The following is a 19,841-nucleotide window of genomic DNA, read 5'->3' as shown; positions in this document are numbered from 1 at the left end:
AATGTCCCAATCTCCCCCAAATGTACTTTAGATGCTGCCTGCTATTTCTACATGTGCTCAGCCTTTAATCACCTGGGATGCACATTGAGAATCCTGCAGGAGAACTCAAGGCTACCTCGCATGTGACTGAAGACCACAGCAAGCCTGTCCGTCACTAAGGCTAATTGGAATCCAAATATAGCATATTAAGCATGCGCTTTGCCCACACTACCGGTCGCCATGGTTATGTACCTCCTTTGGGGTGCTGAGCCTGATTGCCGACACCAGCCTCACTCATCGCGCCGCTGCTCGTCTTCCATCTCCCTCCCTTCCCCTAGTGTTCGTAGGTAACTGGCGGTCCCCACGGAGGGCGCACTGACAGGTAGGAAGTGATCAAAGAGACCTTTTCCCCGTGTTTCATGTCGGCCTCGGAGAGTCGCGTCTTCGCCGCCGCTTCTTTTAATGGGCTCGTGATGGCTCCCTTGCCCAAAACACACGTGCATACCCGTCACGTTTGACAGCCGCTAACGCGCCTCTCGGTTTCAGTCAGCGCTCTCACCTGCCACCAGCACACTTCCCTTCTAATAAGATGCTGAACTCTCGCCGCGCGCGTCCCGACTCTTGAGTCTTTGCAAAACTGTCATCTGAGCTGCACGGCACATCCATAAAATATCAACCCCCTGGCGGGGAAAACGAGGAAAAGCCACCCAAGTCAGGCTGTCGGTCGCCGAGCTCAATTCTCTATCTCACCAACTAAGGTGCTTAGCTTCGCCCGCGTATCTCAGCCTCCATCTTGTGTCCACAATGGCCACGCGGTCGCCCCGTGCTCGCTCACCTGATTTCTTCAGCCTGTTCAGTCAATCGGAGCGATCCCGATTGTGTTTGAGAGGGGCCACATCTCATTTCAGGTGGGATGTTTTTTTTTTTCCTTTCCGAGAATGAAGTGCGGGTGTAAAAAAAGAAAAGGGGGGGAAAAAAAACAGGCTTGCTCTCGCCGCTAGATTAAAGCTTCAGGGTCACTTCGTTGGCTTTTAATGAAACTGTCAAGTAATCTGAGGATCTTTACACTAGAGTTTGTCACACCGCCGGTACAGGTGCAAGCGTGTTTGTGCGCGTGCTGCTGCCGCTCTGTGAATTAATACACGATGGTTCAATTGCCAATTGGCCGACCAAAGGCGTTTGTGATTGCTTTGAATTAACTCATAATTAACCAATGTTCAATGCAGTGATAATCAAATAAGCTGACTGAAGGCTGCTAGGCCAAATATGTGGATCTGATGAAGCAAATTATTTGAACACGAATGCCACTAAGAGTATCATGTCAGGCTGTTGATAGCTTGATAAAAAAAAAAATATACCAGAATGTGTCACCACAAACCACACAATGTTACTCTTTTCTCTTATTGGTCGCAAAAATGTAAACAGATCTAATAGGACCAGTGTTGCCCCAGTTACCTTGAAAAAGTAACTTACCGGTAGTTACTTTACAGGTTAGTTTATTTGAAAAGTAACTAAGTTAGATTACAAGTTATTTTAACAAATATTTCGAGGCTTTCTGTATTTTACTGAACATAAATTGGTCTACTTGTTTTTCTTAATAAAAAAAAAAGCTTAACATAATTTTTTTTTTTTTTGCGACTCCTGTACCTGCAGCACCAAATGAGGATAAAATTACTTGCAAGTTATAAAGCAATAAAGCATTTCAAGTAAAAACAAAACGGCATTCATTGATAACTTTAAAAATTATGTGGACGATCTAGCAGGCGACAATATTTTGCTCATATAAAACACGTCACAGCTCAGCCGTTTTCTGTGTTTGGTCACCTGAATTTCAGTTGACAGCACAGAGCAATTTTGTTCGAAGTGACCCCTGGAGGTGGATGACCTAACACTTATTCCACAAATCCAATATTGATCAGATTATCCGTATTGAGACTAGTCGTGGCCACATAGAACATATTATTGCAAATAAATGTTTTGCCTCGCGGATGATAATTTCTTGTCAAATTTACACTTCAAAACATGATTGTAGCCAAATGATAAACAGTTTTTGGACGGCGTCAATTACTTGCACTTTTTTGCTCTTCATGGCAGGGCTCTGTCTCGATTCCTATACTCATGTTTACTGTCATTTACCAGCCCAAAACGGACTCTTTCCCAGACTGTCAGCTGATCTCCTGCAAGTCAACAGAATTCCTGACAGAGCGTGGGGAAAGCTGGGAGAGTGATTGATCGTCGTTTGTTTTGCTTGCCTAATACAACATAAACTGGGCGGTCGATTTATCACCTGAGAGAAAGCTGTTTTTCACGGCGCCTCTGCGGATCCCCCACTCAAAAATAATTCATTTTCCGCCAGCGTGAGGAGCCAAGCGCTAATGTTAAATATTCATGCAGGTCCAGTCTAAATGATGTGGTCATTGGCACGCCGTAAGAGTACACTCAACGGAAGGGAGGAAATGTCAAGCTGTGAATAAATGAAAGCAGGGAAGTGGTAGATTACCGTTAACATGTAAATTCACTGTGGGCGCCATTTTGTTCTGGAGATAGACACTCATAAAAATGTGCCTGGATCGTTGATCAAGCAAAAGGACATTATAGTTTTTAATCATGTTCTTTTCGTTGGATGGCAAGCCAAATGAATATACGTATGTACATGCTTCGAGAGTGACACTTGTATAGTAGTGTTTAGCCGGCTAACGCGCATTATATTAAACTTTTTTCAATCATTCAATAAAGGCCATCCAAGCAGTGTATTAATGCCTTTGTCCTCGTCCCTGTCGTTGTTGGCCTCTGGCACCTTCCTAGCAAATAGGGTTGCAAACTTGAACGTTGGGCTGGAAAGACAAACCCTCTGAAGTTAGCCTAGCACTAGCTAGCTGTTCCAACTAAACTCGGATAGATGTAAAAGAAATGAAGGAAGGGATATGGTTTGGGCATTTTGGTGTTTAAATAGCATCACTCTCTTTTGTTTTATATTACAGACTGGAAAGACAAACCTTCTGAAGTTAGCTTAGCACCAGCTAGCTGTTCCAACAGAACTTGGATGGATATAAAAGAAACGAAGGAAGTTATATTGTTTGGGCATTTTGGTGTTTTTTGTAAAATGAATGAAGGAAGGGATATGGTTTGGGCATTTTGGTGTTTAAATAGCATCACTCTCTTTTGTTTTATATAACAGACTGGAAAGACAAACCTTCTGAAGTTAGCTTAGCATCAGCTAGCTGTTCCAACAGAACTTGGATGGATATAAAAGAAATGAAGGAAGTTATATGACTTGGGCATTTTGGTGTTTAAATAGCATATTCATCTTTTGTTTTATATTAGTGTTAACAGTAAATTTCAACTTAAAAAAAAAAAAATGTAAGTCATAAAAATACATTATATACAATAAATATAGTAATGCTATACAACAACGCTGACCTATATTTACAATTTATTATGTACTTGTAGATTGATTTTTAATGATTGTGGTTAAAAAAAAAAACAAAAAAAAACGCGAATGCACACCGCTCGCCCGATCGTGTTCCCATTCACTTGAATGAGAGCGCGAACCGCAGCGGAGCCCGTCGCTCCCCCGGCCCACGGTGATGGCTCCCGCCTCGGCGATCCGCCTCGGGATTGATCGGTTCGGTGGCTTCAGACCCTGTATACGAGCCGTTGACTCAAGGTGGCCAGTTTAATGAATGAGGCTGAGCTTACCATTCAGCTGAATGAGCGCTGGGTGCGGGAGTAAGTAAATTAATTTCAAAATCAGTGTATTTAATACGGGGCATAGCATGCTGTCATATAGACATACTATTGTTACTTTATGTTTAGGGGCTTCAAAAAGAAAAAAAATCGGAGAAAATTTTCACTGGAAAAAAAATTGGCTGGTGGAAATTGTGTTTGGCTAGTAAAAAAAAGTTTATTGAGAGTACACTTAACATTTACTTGGTGGAGTAAACTTCCAATAAGTACAAGAAAAGTAACCTGGAAGTATACTCTCCTAATTTTCCAAGTACATTTTAAGTATATACCGCAGTGTGTAAACTTTTAGTATATGTTTCCGTATATTTAAAGTATACTTAACATTTACTTGATGGAGTATACTTCCAATAAGTACAAGAAAAGTAATTTTTAATTTTGAGTATACTTCAGGTATACTTAAACATACTTCTTTTTGGTAAGGGTAGCGTGTTTTAACATGTTAAAATATGTTTACAGCATGCGGGAAGGGTAAAACTTAAGAAAAACAAATTATAAGGTGTTTCCCCAGCGATAATTGGAGATTCGCTGTAAACTCATTTTTGACATGCATTGTACCGCCACTTCAAACACATAAAAAAAAAATCTATACATTTTGCTCATTTGTATGCGTTGCCTCATTCTTGAACTGTCAACAGGAGATTCTTCTCTAATCGCGCGTGGGGACCCAATATCAAAGTCGACTCCGTTCTGGAATGTCAATGCCTCGCCCGCTCTTCGTGTCACACCGGATCGATACGGATCGCGGTTAACGGTTTGATTCACATCGATCGCCAGACAATGGGACGCTACGTCGGACCGTGAGATGACGCCGTCGCCATCAGCGCCGTCGCAAGATTGTTTTCCAGCCGTTTATAGGTCGCCCTGTCGTGATATCAGTAAGCACTGTGGAGGGAAAAGGGCAGCGCATAATAGAAGTGACGGGCTGGAGAGCATCATGGGGACGAGATGAAGGAGGGGGTTAAATGGCTTTGTATTGATAGACACACATGTATGTAAGAGGGGTTGTAAGGGGCATAATTGAGGAACACTGCTCATTATTTAAAGCACTGTCACATTCACCACTGAAATACACACACTACTGAAATGCTTAACACACGTTTCACAAACTGCTGAAACACCGTCTCACACACACACACGACTGAAATGCTCTCACAGGTATATTTCAAACACTCTCACACTCTCATAAACATAATGGAAACACCCTCACACACATTACCAAAAATCTTTTCACTCATATACACGTGTTTGGTTTTCCATCCAACCTTACCTTGCCAGCAAGATGAATTCTCGCGGTATTTGTGAGTTCACAAACTCCATAGAATACATCTTGTACCGCTCCAGCGGTTTGCAGCCGACCTTTTTTTAGGTCGGACAAATCAGGCGTTGTTTAGGCAGGATGAAACCAATAAGCGGCAATGGCAGGGGGAGTCAAACAAACCTAAAAGACGAATGGATGCCGCAATTAATTATGCTCCCGCATAATTACTCACCGTTTCCTTGTTGAATTTGAACAGCGTTAAGATGGTTAAGATGTTCGCGCTCCCCCCGCCCCATCCCTAAGACGAGATTTTCATACTTTGCCTTGATTGGTCAAAACAAATGTGCAAAGAGGCTGCATTGTCCAATCAGCTCGAAGAATTGTACAGCAAGTCCTGCCTTTTTCCTGATCGGGTCTGCCTAGTGAAGTACCAGATTGATAATGTGAAGAACTCCCTCGAGTGAATCACAATTATCAATCTGGCTGGCGAGGTTACCATCCACCCATTTTTTTTCGAATTTCCAAGAAAATGGGCCCATAATTTGCACAAAAGTTTTTACCATTAAAGGGGGTGAATTTTGAGGAATATTGAAAAAAGGAAAATGCAAGAAATAGGTTTTGCGAATAACCGCTGGCAAGACCGGATACATGTTGCACATTTTGACCAGATATTACGTCACACGAACGTTTGCAGTCCCAAAGCAATGTCGGACGATAAAGTAAGGTATGTTTGGGGGGGACGACGAAACGGAAATCAATTTGGAATTAATTAAAGAATTTTAGATGGAAAACAGCAAAGAAACGCTACATTTGATCAATAATTACAAAAGCAAACTTATACGATGTCATCGCACGGCGCAGTCGCGTCCTGGTGTTCTTCTTTTAAATTACTGGTGGATCACATCTCTATGGTGTATACCGCCACCTACAGCGGCGGAGTACCCTCTCAATAATTGCGCATTTTCAGTAAATATGCTTTAAAAATTGGATGGAAACCTGACTACTACCAAAATGCCCTCACTCACTCCTGAAATACTTTTACATTTAGAAAGAGATCTGACACATACTTGTGAACCGTTCCCACCCATTATTGAACCGCTCTCACACACATTTTTTTTCCTCAAACATACTCATATGGACTACTGATTTATTTATTTTTCCTGGATACACTACTGAAGCACTCTCACGCACAATTGAACTAGTTTTGCTTACACACATTAAACACTCATAATATCGCAGTGTCACCTCATTTACACTACTTAAGCGCTCTCATACACACATAGACATGTGTGTCATCTAATTAGCATTACAGATGTCGTCAAACTTGTAATCAGTAATGCAGGCTATAGTGTATAAAACTTGGCAAGTAGTCACTGTTTGGTGATACGGCGTGTACCACAATGAAAATGCAGCCGAGGAATCAAAGGAGCTTCATGTCTCAGGAGACTAAAAAATAAAAATGTGTTAAAGGTTAATGCTGTAAGACTTGAATTGAGACTAGTTTATTCTCTCATAGACACCAAGTAATGAAGCCTTCTTAATACACACTACTGAAATGCTCTCACACACACGGTAGTGAAATGCTTGTAAACATGAATCTGAGATCATGTCATAAAATATACTGATATGTACGTTTAATCAACGTGTGAGAGTGTTTCAGTAGTGTTTGTGAGAGCTAAATGACGTCCCCGAGGCCCTCTCATACACACATGCTCACATTCACGCACGCACTTTCCCTCTTGCAGTCTGACTAATGAGGCCTGGGGCTGGAGATGGTTCCATCAAGGAAGTCAACACCCCACCGCCGCCGTGTTTCTCTCCTCTCTCCCGCGCGCTCGGCGGGCTCTCCAACGCACACCTGATTGATAGCAGCGATTTGACTGAGAAAAAGGGAAATGGGAAATTGAAAAATGGTGTGGGAAGATTGGAAACAACGCGCTGATTATAAACCGGGGCGAGGAAACAAAAGGCCTCCCCTCCGCCTCGCTTCTCGTCTTCGGCGGCGGTGGCGAGGCAGCAGGTGTGTGCCGCACAGGTGCCTGATTGAGGTGCACAAAAAAGACATTACGAGCGCAAACAAATGGACGTGGTTAGCGTCCCCGGATGCGTTTTGGGCTGATAGAGGTGATTATGAGCGTATGAGCGGAGGCGGGGCAGAGAATGGGCACAGGTGTTGGAAGGAGGAGAAGCTGGAGGAGGCCAGTTTGTGTCATGATGATATTAACCCATCCATACAATTAACCGCGTGCATATGATGCTGGGTAGTCCGTGTTGACAGGGAATTAATGAATCATTTTTGCACTAATTTAGCCATTACTAATCATTTCTGATCGTTCCAACAGCAGGAGTCAGCGCAGACACACCAAATGTAGCACATATAGTAAACATGTTCTAATATTCATGATCACAAACATAGAATTGATTAGATTGTTGGATCAGGGCATTCAAAAATAACCTTGGATTATGAGCCACATGCTGCTTCTCCATGTCTTTATCAAGATTCAAAATAAACAGTTTGGGGAAGGCAAAACTGACGATCAACTGCCAATAGAAAGTAGAAGAAGAAGAAAAACCAGAGACCTAACCAAAAATCTCGACTGGGCTTACTCTGTATACTGCTGGTCGGAGGTCGAGGGAAGCCGCAGCAGCTAGCTAGCAACCAGCTTCAGCTAGCTACAATTGCGTCTAAATACATTGCGGATTCCCTCCGAAGGAAGTAATCATCGACCTCTGCAGCGGCGAATTCAGATATTTCAAGTATTATTCTCACAAAGGGATGACGAAACAAAAGACGGAGAAGCCATGCTAATTGCTAAGCTAACCTAAGACTGACATGGCTAGCGCGTTTACCACTGCAATTAAGTGCTAGGGCGATAGAGTCCACGTTTGACAAATGTCAAATTTGTAACTGTGTTAAAGCGGACATCTAATTTATGCACAGCAAAATAGCAAACAAATTACCGTAAAATGTTGTCATGTATAACACACATTCATGTATAAATACGCTTAAAAAGTTTGCTAGCATTCTTTGATTTACTGCATGGCCAACATTTTTTTTCTCGAGTGCCAAGGACATTTTAATGATTTGAGTAATTCTGGGCTGCTGAGTCCGAAAATGATTTCCAATCCATTTCTTTGGGTTGGCTTTAGTTTTTAGGGAGATTGATATTTTTGGGACAAATATTTGATTGATAATTCATTTGGAGATATCAAAGTCTATTCTATTGCCTAATTTTTTCGAATTTATTTCCTGTGATTATAGATAAGTCTATTTAAGATTATCTGTACTTGTCATTCATTTTGTATTGATCAGAGGCAGTTGGATTTGAATTGGCGAATAGACATTCATGGCAGGGAAGAAGTTAAAATGAATAAAACATGATGTGACATACAATTGTTGATGTAATTGGAGAAGTTTGTTTAAAAAAAAAAAACTTGGAATATGAGTCACATGCTGCTTCCTCATGTCTACACAAGATTTATTCACAAACACACAAATTGTACAGTTACTAGGAACAGGCAGCTAAAGGGCTATGGTATAAATTTAATAATTTGTCTCACTGTTCCAATACTTTTGAAGGGCAGTCTAGATATATTGCCGGGGCCCTTACATATATTACATTTTGGTAGTTAACCGCCCCAGCGATGCCGGTAGTATAATAATAAAGCCTCTTTGGTGGCTGAAAATGAGGACAATTTGTAAAAAGCAAGTGTGGCATAAATTAGCCGCTACCTGCTCGTGGAGAGGAAAAAAAAAAAAAAGGCTTTGTTGCGTCTCATAAACGAGTCTTGGCCGAGGCCCCGCTGGTTTAATATTCTCCGAGTGCTTCCAGACAGCGAGTGGCCGTGCAGCAGCTGTCTCTTGAACCCGGCTTTTGGACCCCTCCTCCTCCACTTAGCCCCTCTGACCGGCCTCCTTTCCACCGGGCCGGCTGTGGCGATGACAGGCACTGTCACACGCTTCTACTAATGTCCTAATTACCGCTCTCTCGTTTCTCTCTCTAGCTCTTTTTTTTTTTTTTTTTTATACCTTTCTCTCTGTGTACACTGAGACGATTGTGCACATGTTCTTAGTGAGTAAGCAGTTATGCTGGCAGACAAGCTTGTAGCCCGTGTGAGTTCTCCCCCGAGAAAAAATTCTCTTTCAGGCTGACTTGCGCCACTAAAACACTCACTTGAAATGCTGTCAATTTGCTCAAAATCCACACCTATCCAGTGAGTGGGTTAGGAAAACAAGCCAGCATTTTGTTAGTGACAGATATTTTTTCAGGGCCGATACGGATTATTAGTGGTCAAGGAGGCCGATAAGCGATATTTGGAATCGATATCAATTTGCATTAAGGGAAAATATTAGTGTCAAATAAAAAAATAAAAACGTTTGTGGAAATGCCAATAACTCCCGGGGTTCGATTGAATGAAAAGTGAATGCTTGCAAATGTAGCAAATGTTGGGTTTTCGTCACAGTTCGTAAGTTTTCAAAAGATGTTCTCTGAAAAATTGTTTGAACATGTTCAAAATTTCTCTGTGACAAATGAAAAATTGTCTGTGAACATCTTTGCAACCTTTTGCAACATTTTACAAACCCTGAGGAAAACCCAAAATTACGTTCGCAAGCATTCGTCGCTCAGCTTTATCGGCTTTCAGATTTGGGAAAAAAAGGTCAATGCCGATATTCGTCAAAATCTAATCCACTTTATTTCTATAGCGCATTTTAAAAACAAGCATTTCCAAAGTGCTGCAAATTGAGATCCACACACTATTATGCACATAAAATCTAGTAAAACCACCTATAAAAAAACTGTCAATAAAATAATAAAATACAATAAGTAAAAAAAAAATATATATTTTTTTTTTATAATAATTAATTAATTAATAATAAAATAAAATTAAAAAAACACGAAAAGACCCAAACGACAAAGTGACAATTATCAGCACCGAAATCGGCCTGGCCAATAATCGGCCCATCCCATCATCCCTCATGTGTATACTGTTATTATTCCTCTCTGTGGAGGTAGCAGGTGTAACAATGAGTAAATTATGGTGGAACATCTTACGCAAATGTAACATGTTGGGTACTTTGTCGCTGTGCTTTTGTACAAGTATAAAATCCTTAGAGGAGTAATGTGCTTTAGTCGCTCACTACACTACTTTAAACTGATTTCCTCTCCAGCAGTGGCAAACATTCCTGTCGCTACTTACCTTTTTATAAAAAGAACAGACTGTGGCAGAAAAAGAAGCCTTTGGAAGAAGAATTTGCAAAAGATGGAAGCGTGGTCCGGAATAGACAACGTGAATGAAATGTGATGAGTCACTCGGCGGCGGATGGCGGAGGATGGCGGCGGCTTTTAAGACGGCGCTCAGTCAGCCGTTCTTGTTAACACAAGAGAGCGGCGCGACTGCGGCCGGCGGCGAGAAGAAATCATTGCACCTCGAAGGGAATGCGCTCGCTCGCTCTGATTTATGAAGCTGTGAAGTCACTGCATTTGTCACAATCAGCACTCTTAATAGTGTGTTGCTATAACTCACTGTCGGCTTCCTATCAATGTTTATTTGAGACATCCTGTCTGCAAGAGTGCTTTTCTTTCATTATGTTAAGATCAGTTTGTTTTTACACTTTGGGCCTTTGTGTCTTTTTTTTTTTTGTCATGAGGCAATGCGACAAATTCTCTGACAGCGCCAGTCAAAATGAAGCATTAACTTTCAGTATTTTAGCTGGTGGTTCGTTTGGTCGGTCGGTCAGTAGGTCTGTCCATCAGTGAGTCCTTGTGTCTGTAGGTCGGTCACTCAATCAGTAAATCTCCAAACTTTTTTCAGACAAGGACATGATTTGGATTTGTGTAGTTTCTTTCGGCTGCTGTCAGGATTGAGCTCACTTTCAGTTTGCTTAGCAAAGAGGTCTACATTTAACGAGTGCTGGGGTCAGCAACCTTTGCTGTCAAGAGAGCCATTTGAGGCCAAATAAATAACAAAAAAATCTGCCTGGAGCCGTAAAACATTTGATGATTGTGATGAATGAAACTGTGTATTAGTGCTAATCTAATGTACTGAGGAACCAAGAGCTAATTAGAGCTGCATCATAATTAAAGAAAAATATGCAACAAGCAATACCGGTACTTTGAAACAAATTTTCTGATACCTTTCATCTTTCGTTTTTTGGATTTTTTTTTTAATAGACATATTATGGGAATTTTCTGCCTCTCTTCCTTTTTTGGACATCTTATGGCTATATTTTGACTTTTTTCTACTCTTTTTTTTTGCTATCAATTTTGCTGGCATTTTATGCTAATTTTCGGGATTCCTGCTTTTGCACATTTTATGGTTACTTTTTGAACATTTTCTTTCATGCCTTTCATTAAATCAATTTCTTGACTTTTTTTGTGGCAATTTTGTGGACATTTTAATTTTCGGGATTTATTTTTAATTTTTTTACATTTAATAGTAACTTGTAAATATTTTCTTTTCTGACTTTTTTTTTTTTTTAAAAATGCTTTTTTTGGGGGGCAATTTTTTTTTAACCATTTTATGGTAATTTTTGTTTTTGGACATTTCATAATTACTTTTTGAGTATTTTCTTTTGTGATTTAAAAAAAAACAATTTTCTGACTTTTTGGGGGTCAGTTTTTCCTTCTTTCTTTTTGGACATTTTATGGTCACTTTTCTGCCATTTTTAGGTTATTTTAAAACTTTCTCATCTACCTTTCGTCTTTCTTTTTCTTAACTTAAAAATTTGCACTCTGACATTTTTTGAAAATGTAATTGTTCATTTTTATCAAAATCATTAATTCATTTAAATAATATTTTATCAAAAAATAAAAAGGCATTTGTAAAAAAAATATCAATGTCTACAATTTTTTTTTTAAAGATACGCAGGGAGCTACAGGAGCTGCAGGTTGCAGACCCCTTAACTGTGTCTTACTGTATTGATGTTTCAATTCTCAGACGTCGTCAGCACATTTTTTTATATGAACTACTATGTTGTACTACGAATATAAAATTAAAAAGTAATAGCAAAAACAGTGCCTAACACTGTGAGACGCTGAAATGCCAAGACATATATTTTTACGGGATGCACTTCAGCCTCCCACTCGACGCTATAAGGCATCACAGAAGGTCATACACTGGATGTTTACAAAGCACATTCGCGGCGCCTGTAAATCCGCCTGATTGGTCGAGTTTGGACGTTCACATCCACTCTGGAGAGAACTAATCAGTATGTTCTCGCCGGTGATTACACACGAGTGTTTCCTGCGACGTCAGAATGCTGGTGAAATGGTAGTTATAGAAACGAAGCTGGGGTGGGGGGGGGGTTATTGTTTAAGTTCAGTTGTACACACGAACCCCATTGACTTTCTAACCATCTAAAATACGGTTTATTGCGTTGTTTGGGGATCTGCGACAACTATTTTATTGATCATCAGCAGACATATACCCTGGTCTGGTTGACAGTCAAACACAGTCCTGAAGTACCGGAAAAAAAAAAATATATATATATATTTATAAAAACAGCTCTCAGTATGATTCACTGCAGTTCTGCACTAAACTGTTATTGTAAAACAAATCCCTCTTTGGCAGTTTCAGTCAAAACTGCGCATTATTACCTTTGTAAAGGCATTTTCATTTATTCAGCTCTTGCATGGAATCTCATTTGATTGTGCAGGTGTGCACAACAAAGTGATTGGTGGAATAAAGCTGGAGAGGAAATGAATCCAAGGCGCATTTGCAGTTTTTCGCATTATTTGCACTGTCTGGTAATCAAAGTGTTGCATCCCTGAGGACTGACAGATTGATTATCATTTCAGCTCCGCTGGGTTGTCATGGAGATGGGCCACGAACTGGATGCTGTGGTTAAAGGCTGTGCAAAAAATAAATGCAGCAGCGGCGGCGGTGGCAACAGTAATAATAATAAATCAACAACACCTCTAGATAATATTTGACTTATTTGAGTTGGAATCGCATGGCTTGGTCCGAGCAAGCGTATAAGATGTGTGTGCGTAACGGTGTTTTTGTGTTTTAGTTTTGGAAGTCCAACCTCCTTGATTGGTCAGGAGTCCAAGTCCCCATCTGATTTCCATGGAGAGAGAAAAGTCTGATCCCTCTAATTAAATCAGAACACAATGGGCAGCACACCGTGTGGCTGTTAGAAGTACACGCATACACGCGCACGCACACGGAGGAGCCGCAAGCGTCACGAGCAGAAACGAGGCGATGCGTTACCTGCAAGGAAGAACATTAAATTCGAACGTGCGGCGGGAAGACGTCGGCTCATTAGTGTTTCGACTGAATAGCACAAACAGAGAGCCTTGATGGCGGGTGGTGGTAGTCTGAGGCGACGGTGGTGGTGGTGGTGGTGGTGGTGGGGGTGGGGGTGGGGGTGGTGGTGGTTGGGTGGGGGGGGGGCTGCGATTCATGCCGCGCACAAACATTGAAGCTGTGTCAGCGTTAACATGTTTAAAAATGTAGCAGTTAGCACGTACGCCTCACACTTCTCCCGGTTGTGGATGTTCTTTTCTGGTGTTGATTTTCTCTGCATGCATGTTAGGTTCATTGAAGACTCGCAATTGTCCATAGATGGGAATGCTTCACCAAAACCAAGTAACCAATACCACTTTCTGTTCATTCAATGACTTGATCATTTTAAAGAAACACCTTTTGTTTAGTTCTGACAAAAGGTGGAAGTCCCCCCCCAAAAAAACCCCCACAAACAACTAACTGAATTTAGTCTCTCTTAGCCATTGACAGTGGCTGCCATATTTATGCAGGACCAAAACTGCCCAAATTAAAATTAAATAAATTAAAACTCCGCCGTTACAAACCGCCTTTCACTGGTTGAGTGAGCGGGTCGGCAAACAAGGAGGTCTTGCCGACTTGCATGGTGAGAGTTCCAGCAATGGACGACTATCTTGTCCACTCTCACCACAATTTGCTTGACTTGTCGGGCAACTCAAGCCGCAATAAATAAATAAACGATAAATGTGAGAGCAGAGCGTTTTTATTTATTGATTATTTAATTCTATTTAGATATTTATTTTTGTATTTATTTCCACATTTATTTTTTATATTTATTTATATTTTTTTAATCCCATTTTTGAATTACATTTTTTATATCCGTTTTTATTTTTACTTTTATTTATTTATTTATGTATTGATTTTGACATAATGCATTTTAATTTCTTATATATTATTTATCATTATTTTTTATTTAATTTTGTATTCGATAATATTAATAATTATTATTATTTTTATTATATTTTATTATATATTATGTTGATTTCATATTTAAATTTTTGGTCCTCCATACATATCAGGTCAAACTGATACCTAAAATACGGCTGGTATCAGCCCATACAAATTCCTGGTATTGGTGCTCGCACATCCCTACTAATATGGATAAGCACTATCCAAAACATCTTTTTAGGATCCTCATTTCCTTTTCAGCAAGCTTCAGGCTTCTGATTGGTTAAAAGTTTGCTACATTCAAAACAACCCCGGCACCACCCCAATATACATACAAAGTCATTAGTTTCTCAGTTGAGGCTTTGCATCACTTCAACATAGATCCATGACCCCAACTACTACTTTCCTATTAGGCAGCTACCTTTTGGCATCTGAGAGGGTTTATAGAAAGAGCACCAAAAAAAAAACTAATACTTTCGTATTTTGAGGTCTTACTTTGAAGTGACGGCAAAGAAATTTCACAGGTTTTGCGGATTTTTTTTCTTCCCGTGTGCTAACATTGACGATGACACTCCTCATTATAAAAAAATATTGAAAATCCCTCTCACATCCACCATGTGTTTCTCGCCCGTCGTCTCGTTGAACACAAAGCAGCCGAACAGAGAGAGAGAGAAAGAGAGAGAGAGAGAGAGAGAGAGAGAGACGGCTGGGATGAAAAAGAGGTGAGGAGACAAGGACAGACATCATTGGGAGGACGTTCGGCCTGCCCGCTCTCATCCGGCGTGATTGACAGATGGGTGCATCGGCCGCACTCTCGCCGAGGCATTTTCCCGCCCCCAAATCTGTCCATCAGCGCTTGTCTAAGCCGAGCGACAGCCATGACATCTAATCACAGGCCAGCCGGCGCCTCATAACTTGTGGCTAATGCGCTGCAGGTAACGCAGGGGGAGACACGCCGCCGCCTGGGCGCTATTAATAGTCTGGATGGCGGCAGCTGACAGGAAGTGGATCGCTCTGATGGCGAGGGAAGGTGTCGGCAGACTATATCACAAGTCTGTTTGGGTTTAAGTCTCATCAAACTCGGCTGTGTCCGTGCATTTGACCTCACAAAGTGACTGGAGCCCGACGTTTTATTTCCTCGCTGTCACTTTGGCTGCATCACCTTAAAGTACCCAAAGTGAGCTTGAAGGTTTGTAGTACGACTTGTGGGGCTCTTTTAAAGCAGTCGTTCTCAAATATTTGCGTCAAATGAGAGTTCATCAGGTTTGTTGAGGGAACACATTAGGGCCAGACCGATTAATCCATTTGCCAATTTAATTGTCCGAAATGGCCTTTTTAGTGTATTGTATATTTTGGGGCGGCGTGGCTCAGTGGTAGAGCGGCCGTCTCACATCCGTGAGGTTGTGGGTTCAATCCTCACCCCTGGTGACCATGTCGAAGTGTCCTTAAACCCCGATTTGCTCTTAGTGGACGTGGCAGCAGTCCATTCCATTCCATTTTGCACGTTAACATATTTTGAAATAAGACAAAGATAATGATGTTTGATGCCCACAATTTCTGCCGATTATTCTCTCTGATGTAAAGTTAAACAAATACTCGAGCGAAGTATTTTAAAACATATTTATATTTATAGTTTTATAGATTAAAGTCCTAAAAAGAAGTTATTACACTTAATTAATCAGGTATGGGAATTTTATTCTGCCAAGTATTGAAATTGGCATCTTCCTAAAAATAAATAAATAAAATAAAATTAATTAATTTAAAAAAAAACTATTGATACATTGAAGTGAGCTAAGTAGTTTCATGTAATACTTTGCCGCCATCTTGTGGCAAATAAACTTTGCTGAAATTAGTTAAAGAGCTTCTTGTAGTGCTTTGCCGCCATCCTGTGGCATTTTGGTAACAAGGAACTATGTTGAAGAGAGTTGAGGAGCTTCTTGTAGTACTTTGCCGGCATCTTGTTGACATGGAACTATGTTGAAGAGAGTTGAGGAGCTTCATGTAATACTTTGCCGCCATCTTGTGGCAAATAAACTTTGCTGAAATTAGTTAAAGAGCTTCTTGTAGTGCTTTGCCGCCATCCTGTGGCATTTTGGTAACAAGGAACTATGTTGAAGAGAGTTGAGGAGCTTCTTGTAGTACTTTGCCGCCATCTTGTGGCATCTTGTTGACATGGAACTATGTTGAAGAGAGTTGAGGAGCTTCATGTAGTGCTTTGCCGCCATCTTGTGGCATCTTGTTGACATGGAACTATGTTGAAGAGAGTTGAGGAGCTTCATGTAGTGCTTTGCCGCCATCTTGTGGCAAATAAACTTTGCTGAAATGAGATAAAGAGCTTCTTATAGTACTTTGCCGCCATCTTGTGGCATCCTGACGACATGGCATGATGTTGAAGTGAGTTGAGGAGCTTTATGTAGTGCTTTGCCGCCATCTTGTAGCATCTTGATGCCAATAAACTTTGCTGAAATGAGTTGAGGAGCTTCTTGTAGTGCTTTGTCGCCATCTTGTGGCATCTTAGTAACAAGGAACTATGTTGAAGAGAGTTGAGGAGCTTCTTGTAGTGCTTTGCCGCCATCTTGTGGCATCTTAATGCCAAGGAACTTAGTTGAAGTGAGATTTGGGGCTTCATGTAGTGCTTTGCCGCCATTTTATGACATTATGACATCTAGGTGCCAAAAACTAAGTTGAAGTGAAATGAGGCGCTTGTTGTTGGGTCTACAGGCAAATCTAAACTTTTAAAGGGGTGGCGGTTTCAGCTACTTGCGGTCCTTGAGACCTTTTTATGCGTTCTTTTATAATAGACCCCCACCCCCCGCCCCCCCCCCCCCCCCCCAAGTTTGTGTCCACTGGTGAAACTGTTGTCAAGGGCTAATTTTTGCTTCTTCGAATGAGAAATTAGTTACTTGACTCTGCAGTGCCTAATTTGCAAGAGACGGTCCCGCCCCCTCAAATCATTCTGTTCATTCTGTTGAATCCTCGCCAATCAGGATAAAGTTTTGACTGACACTCGAGTGCCGAAGCGTCCTGCACGGCGTCTATTCACAATTTGTTTTCCGTCCGTCATGTATGATTTGTCAGTCTTGACTCTGTCAACCCCCCTTCCCCCCCCCCCATAACAACACTGGGGGGGGATTGCTGACACGCCGGCAACGCACAAAGACGTAGAACAAGGACATGTGTCACACCTTGCACCCTTATTACGCCGCCAATGACAAGTGAGACAAGCCGTCTGCTCAACATTTGTGCTGCACGGACGCGTCTATTGCTCCAGCCAAGCTCACTTGTCTGTGTGCCTTGCGCTGCTACAACATGTGGGCAGGCAGGGGGGGGGGGGGGTGTTATCCACATCAGATATACTGCAGACAGTTAAGTGGGTGGATATGCAGCGGGGTGGAAGAGGGCACAGTCCTGTATAAGGAGTAGCATTTCCCCCATTTTATAGTTCATACAGAACAATGCTTATTATTTTAATGCAATTGCAATTTATTAATGTTTACATCGTTGTTGAGCATTTGATTTGCTTCTATTCGACGTATACTGTTATGATTTTGTGCAGAACAGTTCATGTGTACCATAGTAGTTGCATTTACTAAATGCATAAATAACCCATTACATTAATCAGTGTATTCATATTGAAGTTTAAGATGTAGATTAAACACAGCATTCAGCAACAATATCTAAATGTTGGTATTATTTTACATATATTTCTTATGTTCTTTGTTTAGAGAGAAAAAAAATTCAATACATGATGGATAATTCCCTATGGCTAATTTCCTATGTAAATTTTCCAGTAATTAGTTATTTCCTAGGGTTGTGCCAATAAAATCGATTCTCATTTAGTACAATTCAGAATCGATTTTAAATGTCCCAAAATCTATTTTATTTAAATTGTTTTATACTCTCTTGCCCTTGTTTGTGTGTGCCTATATTGGGAGCGTTGTTCATGTTGTACCCAATTTGGCCACTTGGGGGCGGTGTGGTTCCACACGTTCTGATACAGTTAAGTTGTAGCCACATTAGAGAGTAGAAGGAAAAAGTCAAGTAGCGCGAGTAGCGCACTAATTAGCATTAGCGAGTCAGACTGGAGTAGATCATGATGATTCTTTTTCACGTCTATAGATTAAAGCAGAAATCATTGTCAATCAAATCATTTCGAATCAAAAATCGATTCTGAATCAAATCGCAGACCCAAAAATCGGAATTGAATCGAAAGTTTCCCACCCCTATCAAAAACCTTGCAAACTTGACTGGCATATGCCATTTTTTTACCATTGTTTGAGCCTTACGAACTCTGCCTAGCAACAAGTGACCAGCAAAAAGAAGACCCACCAAGTCAGTTGCGTTATAAAAATCATACGACATTGAACGTTTTCCTTTAAAAAAAAAACAATTGTATGTGAAAGTGTGTTGATGCCGAGCAGACAAAGAGTGACATCAGCTCTCCGGAGGTTATCCTAGCAATCCCTTGCGAGCTCTGCTGCAGGGACTTGGGAGTGTGCCCGCCTTCTGTGTGAGGTGCCAGGCTGGGTGGGCATCGTTCCGAGTGGGTGCCCACCCTACTTCAGCGTGTCCCATGAGAGTTGCTGGCGCGTAAAAAAAAAAGTTCTTCTTCACTCGGATAAAACCCAGGAATGAAAATAGACAATGCATGTCACTCATTATGCTGCCGTATGTTAATTATAAGTGGGGCAAAACTTCTATAATCTGCCATGCAAAATGTCTACCTGCTTTGCTTTTTCTGCTCATAAACGGTCTTTCTTCTCTTTTCTTCCTGGCCTGCTGCATCAGGAGCTGCTGAAACCATCACAGGTACCACTTTTTTGCTTTTTGCTACCCTCTCCTCAATTGTGCGTGACTGCCTGCTCATCTCTGCTTATTAACATTGAACCTTTTTGTTGAGAAAAAAAGGAGAAAGACACGTAGTACAGTATATATAGATGGAGTTGCTTACATTTTTGATATCAGTCAACATATCTTCATCTTTACAAGGTTAATTGGTTGCCCCGTTTTGTTTGTTGTTCTGAGATTTATATGTTTTTTTTTGTTGTTTTTTTTTTAGCTCCTTACAAAGTCAATACAAAAGCACTCAGCTGGTTAATAGGTTTGCAGTTGATTCTCACCACTGGCGCAGTTGGCCCGGAGTCAATCAAATATATGCATGCACTTAACAGACCCAAAAATTTGGTGCACTCGCATAATGTAATTCCATCCAACACGGGAGCTGTAACTTTCAATTTATCAACATTTTTGTTTTGCTACTCACAATTGCAGTTTACTATAAAATTAGTTTGTGTTTTGTGGTGGACTGGATTGGATTCTTCTACTACTATTTTTTAACGTATAAATACGTTTTTTAATACTTTGTTCTTCACTCCAAAAACGTATTAATACGTTTTTTTTAAAATGTGTATATATATTTTTTTATGCTAGAGCATACAGAAGGCTTTGATACAGCTTCTGACATGAAGAGGTCGCTTAAAGCAATGGTAGTTATTACAAAAAACGGCCAGCAGGTGGGAGCAGAGTATAAGAGATCAACCAGGGCATTGTTGCAACAAGCTCTTTTTGCCAGTGTTTTCAACAGATTTGTGAATAATGATGAAATGTATCTATATTCTAATGCTAATTGCTGCAAAACGGAAACAGATGCAAATGCGCTTTTTCTAATCTTTTTTTTTTGGTA

At 40.8% G+C, this 19,841-nt stretch overlaps 1 protein-coding gene across 5 annotated transcripts in view; it reads left to right on the top strand.

The window, feature by feature from the left end:
• Positions 1 to 19,841, top strand: part of LOC144051863 (cell adhesion molecule 1-like) — a 321,818-nt gene that overhangs the window by 233,270 nt on the left and 68,707 nt on the right. For 3 of the 5 annotated variants that reach the window (XM_077565411.1, XM_077565408.1, XM_077565407.1), the window contains one exon: positions 18,947 to 18,967. The exons of the other annotated variants lie outside the window; for them this stretch is intronic. In XM_077565411.1, the coding sequence (XP_077421537.1) occupies positions 18,947 to 18,967 (21 nt within the window). The remainder of the gene's footprint in view (positions 1 to 18,946; positions 18,968 to 19,841) is intronic. 5 annotated transcript variants of the gene reach the window in all.

The sequence above is a fragment of the Vanacampus margaritifer genome, chromosome 5 (assembly GCF_051991255.1).
Source record: "Vanacampus margaritifer isolate UIUO_Vmar chromosome 5, RoL_Vmar_1.0, whole genome shotgun sequence".
Lineage (NCBI taxonomy): Eukaryota > Metazoa > Chordata > Actinopteri > Syngnathiformes > Syngnathidae > Vanacampus > Vanacampus margaritifer.
Note: the sequence above shows the minus strand (reverse complement) of the source record. Positions and strands in the feature narration are given on the sequence as shown.